This window comes from Buceros rhinoceros, unplaced genomic scaffold (assembly GCF_000710305.1).
Source record: "Buceros rhinoceros silvestris isolate BGI_N320 unplaced genomic scaffold, ASM71030v1 scaffold3918, whole genome shotgun sequence".
Classification (NCBI taxonomy): Eukaryota; Metazoa; Chordata; class Aves; order Bucerotiformes; family Bucerotidae; genus Buceros; species Buceros rhinoceros.
In genome coordinates, this window is record NW_010426203.1 from 79,511 (window position 1) to 84,327 (window position 4,817).

Consider the following 4,817-nt stretch of genomic DNA (forward strand, 5'->3'; position numbering starts at 1 on the left):
TTGAATTGGAAATAACCAAGTAGACATCTTTCTTCTTCACCTTCTGTAGTTTGAAAGCAACGTTTCTAAGGCCCAAATTAGTCAGTCCGTCGTATGCAACAACATTAAATACTATGTATAAAATTCTAAGGATGAGGACTGAATGCTTTAAAAGGGTGAAAAATATAAAATAAAGAGCCATAGGCTCAAGACTCACCAAGGTCTCAGCAGAGCATCTAAATATTGCCACCTACTTCCCACTAACTTATGATCCTGTTTTACAGATGAGGAAATAATGTTTATCACCTTTCTTGAAATTTCCAAGATGTATATTATGTATCCCTAAAGAAAAAAAACAATCATTCATATGATTTCTGCAACCTTTTTGAAAGCATTTCAAGAAAAGAGATTACAGAACAAAACCAAGAGTTTATGTCTGACCTTGAGCTCGGATTCCAATAGTTCATATTCATGGTTCAGTCCCAAGTAACAAGTAATGTTCAGTACAGTAAGTCACTGAAACAGATTTCCCAAGATAATGCCCCTATTCAGCACCACGTAAGCAGAACAATTTATTTTGCTCTGGTTAACTGCTTCACCCACACATTTCACATTAAGCTTCAGGCTTCCTGACTGAGCAGTGAACATGTAGGACATGAACCAATGTTGCGCACTCTTGCTGATTCAGGCATTTCAGAATAAAATACTAATAGAGTTTTTGATCTAAAAACATAAGTTTGAAGAAGTGTTTATTTTTCAGATCTTGTTTAGCATTACTTGTCATCACTCCCTTAAAACCAAGTTGTACTTTTACATGTTCGTCATTTCAAAATAACCTGAAGTATTTTAGTGTGAGTAAAACTCAGACATTTTCTTTCAGTAAGGAATCTAAGTGACTTTAATCTCAAAAGATGCAAATAATGCAGCAGTTTCCTTCCATGGATAAGTGACAGATTGTGAGGCCCGAGATTCTTCTCTCTGCAAACCACATATGCACAAATGACATTACTGAAAAAGCGTAAAAACAGAAAGAGTATTAAGACATGGTGGTATAGGTTTGTAATGACAATTTTGGTTTATCTTGCTCATGCACCTCCCCTCCTTATTATAAACAGCACCTCTTCCTCAAAACATGCCTTTAGTCTCCTAAGTAATTCTCAGGCTTCGGTCTATGAATCCCTGATAATTTCCAAGCATTCAGGCTTACTGCTTTTCTGCTCTTTAAGCTATTTCTAGAATCAGAAATGCAAATTTGATTTTCCACTAATAGATGTAATAATAAGAAAGACTTCGTACAAATAGGAACGGGAGTGGGAAAAAAAAATCTGGAATGAATGCTGATGATAACAAAAGAAGGTCTTGATACAAAAAATGCCTCCCTCATGTTGTAGACTATATCCAAAATGAATGACTTATTCATACCACTATCAATGAAGCCTCGTTTACTGCCCCATTATAACATACAAAATGTTCAAAAAGTAAGACACACTCGACAATTGCACTCGCAGCATTTAATTTAACACTGTAACTCCAAAAGAGTTTCTCTAAGGGACAGCTGCTGCAATACATGTTTCACAGGAAGCATCCCCACTATGGTATGGAAATGAACTTGCAGCTCAAAAAGCCATCAGGAAGCTGAACTTACAGAAAGATAGTTTCAAAAAGGCCTTTAAATTTACAAGCCATAAGACAATTCTCCATGAGATCCCCTTGACAGCTCTAAACTAAACCTGTAAAATGGAAAGACATAATTAAAGCAAAAAGTGAAACAGAAGTAACTTGACAGAAGCAGAAAGAAAATTACTATCCCACATACATAGAGATGGAAAAAATAAGTACTACACACTGCTCATTTCTCCATCACATACAATGTGCAGTATTACAGATGCATGAATAAACCGACCACGGTTCTGCACAACACATGAGTTTTAATCTGAAAGCCTGGATCAAAACTATCCCTTCTCCTGGACTGCAGAATTTGTTTCCCAGCTTCTTCAGAAACAGACTGAAGTTTATATAGATTTTCTCCAACAGATTCTAAAAATAATTTCTACTTTATACAGAAGCAGTTAACAGACTTCCTGTTTTACAAATGAGAAATGCACTATTCCCAGTTGCATGAAATTCCATTAACAACTATAGAGTTTGACAATAGCCCTTCAGGTCTTAGAAATGCTTGTTGCCTCCCTTCAAACATTTATAAACTATGCAAGGACTCCTAAACGGATCAGAATCAACTGAAGCATTCCTCTGGTGTTGAGATTTCATCATATCAGATTTATTAATACCGAGACTGAACACCCACAATTGAAAAAAGGAATGGAAAATAAAGGGCAATCCTCCCCAACAGTAAGTAGTTGTGCCCTGTCAAAAAGAAAATAAAAAGTCAGGACAAGAGTCTGAACATATAAAACTATAACCAAGAAAACAAAAAGACAAACAAACAAAAAGCTCTATTAATAAAAGTAACTTTACAAGACTGATAGACACCCCAAAAAACCCTTCAGAAACATTTTAAAAAACCTGTGACATTAGAAATTCAGCCTACTCAAAACTAAGCCTGCATCCTACTTAAGACTTACCATACAGCTACTAGGTTTAGGATAATCAGAACCATTTATATTCAACATAAGACTAAAGGAAGTGTTTAGACTTCGTATTTCAATGAGTGTAAGTCAGCACACTTCTGCTGATTTTAATGGGCTAGAACAAAACAAAAAAAAAAAAAAAAAAAAAAAAAAAAAAAAAAAAAAAAAAAAAAAAAAAAAAATCAAACCCAAGATTCTGAGGTACTGAGACCTCTGATTTCAATCACAATAAGAATCTAAATACTATTTATGTGGATAATACTGTGGATTTTTAATCTCAATAAATGTCCCAGCTTGTTCCACAGTAACCTAATCATAGTTTACAGATGAGCAAAATCATATCCTGTGTGCTCACAATATCCAGAGCTCCTGGTCAGAAGAGGGCTCCCGCACAGAGAGGCAACCACCTCTTCAGTACTTCGCTGTGCTCCCTCAACACTGACCTGTGAAAGCAAATGGCACAAGTCGTGCACATTTGGTCTCAAGGGTTCCGAGCTGGGATGCCAGCCTGCGCACACTCATCACGCAGTACTGCAGCTCCTCTCCACAGCCTCTATAGTACGCCCACAAATCTATAGGATGCGGCTGGGCCCTGGCACTCAGCAGAAGCTGACAGACAGCACGTTCCTCAAGCACCTAGCTACTGCAATGGTCCTTTCTCCCACCACATCCACCTATTGGTGTCAACCACAAGAGCCCCATGCACTGGATGCCCAGTGCCTGTCCCGTCACAAGACACTTGGCACCACTCACCTAATAGGTCATGTCTCACGTACAATGCCACAGGTAAGCCAAGAAAGGCACAGGCTATACAGAAAAGTCTTGAAATCTCACGGTAAAGCCTTCAGAAATACCAGATTTCAAGGCAGTGTCCACAGAACTACTGTTCATAACCAAATAAACACAGGTAACTAGTTCATGGGCTACGGAGCCTGAGGGTAAAACAACAACAAAAGGCAAGATGTATTAAACAAAGCAAACCAGACAGATTATCAAGATTAAACAGATAACCCTAGCAAAAAGAATGAAAGGCCCATTGAAGAAAAGAGCTGAACAGCCAGAACCCTTGCCTGGATAACGGCATCCAACATCTCTCACGTTCAGGCAATAAATCCGTATCTCCTGAGTGCCAGCAGAAAAAGTTTAAAATGTAATACTTCATTTCTACTGCAGAAATTACAGGAGTTCACCATGCAGAGTAAAAGCTTTGCGAAAACATTTTAGTTACAATAATAATAGTCACAATTTAACATCTGTTAGAATATCTTCACTGTATTTTCTCAGCATGAGACAGTTTTTAAATAGTCAATCTTTCTTATTTCCTGACTCATGAAAAAAAAACCAACATTGCAACACAAAACTGCACCTTTTTAAAGTAACAGTGAAATTCAACAACTGAAAAAAAGATGGCATTTTTTATGTTGCAACTAAACAACTTCAAACCTTCTATCACAATATAAAAGCCATGAACTTAGGAGCTTGGGCGAAGGCAGGGGAGAATTTAGGATGGATACAAATCTTTTTTTGGTCAAAAATACTACCACCACCTAAAGGCCTTTAAAATAAGCCTTTGCTATGGTCAAATCATTCATAGCTGTCTTTCTAAGTAGCTGATACTGCCCGCTGACAAAGTTCACTCACTCACCCTGGTGACTGCCCGGGCAACTTTTCAAAGCTGAGCTTGCCTTATCCTGTGAGGACCGGACATCTTTCAAAGGAACTACGTGGTCTGGGATTACCACAAGCAACTGTGTAACTCCTCCAATAGTTAAAGCGTTAGTTACAAAGAAACCAAAGACAATTTTAAAACCTCCTTTGAAAAAAGCATACAGAAACGGACAGTTGTTCCTGCACCGAAGTATTTTTCTGTCCCGTTTCAAGAAAGCCCGTTTAAATGCAGATTCCAAGAACAAAGCTGGTGTTAAACGCGGTTTTTAAGAAGGGAGGAGGAAAGAAACTCAAGTCCCCCCGGCAGTCTGGATTTCAATATCCTCGTCCGTACCTGACGGAGAGGAGAGGGAAGCTGGAGCGCGCAACTCCCGATGCCGAAGAAGGCGAAGAGTGGCAGACGCGAGCAAGAACACCAGCGAAAACCTCGGGGAAGAAACTTCGGGACCAAGGGCTAGAAGTTTGGCCAAGGAGTAAAGGCGTTTATTAACGACCCCTTGCACCCTCGCTCCAGCCATTCGCCAAGTCGCCTTTCCCTGGCAAAACTCATTCAATAACGCGTTATTAAAATTCGGGTTTTCC

At 38.8% G+C, this 4,817-nt stretch overlaps 1 protein-coding gene across 1 annotated transcript in view; it reads right to left on the reverse strand.

The window, feature by feature from the left end:
- ARHGEF10 (Rho guanine nucleotide exchange factor (GEF) 10) overlaps positions 1-3,089 on the reverse strand; it is a gene marked incomplete at its 3' end in the record, with an annotated part of 76,874 nt that extends 73,785 nt beyond the window's left edge. Inside the window, exon 1 of the mRNA XM_010141404.1 lies at positions 3,011-3,089. Within this exon, the coding sequence (XP_010139706.1) occupies positions 3,011-3,089 (79 nt within the window). The remainder of the gene's footprint in view (positions 1-3,010) is intronic.
- Positions 3,090-4,817: the final 1,728 nt, after the last annotated feature.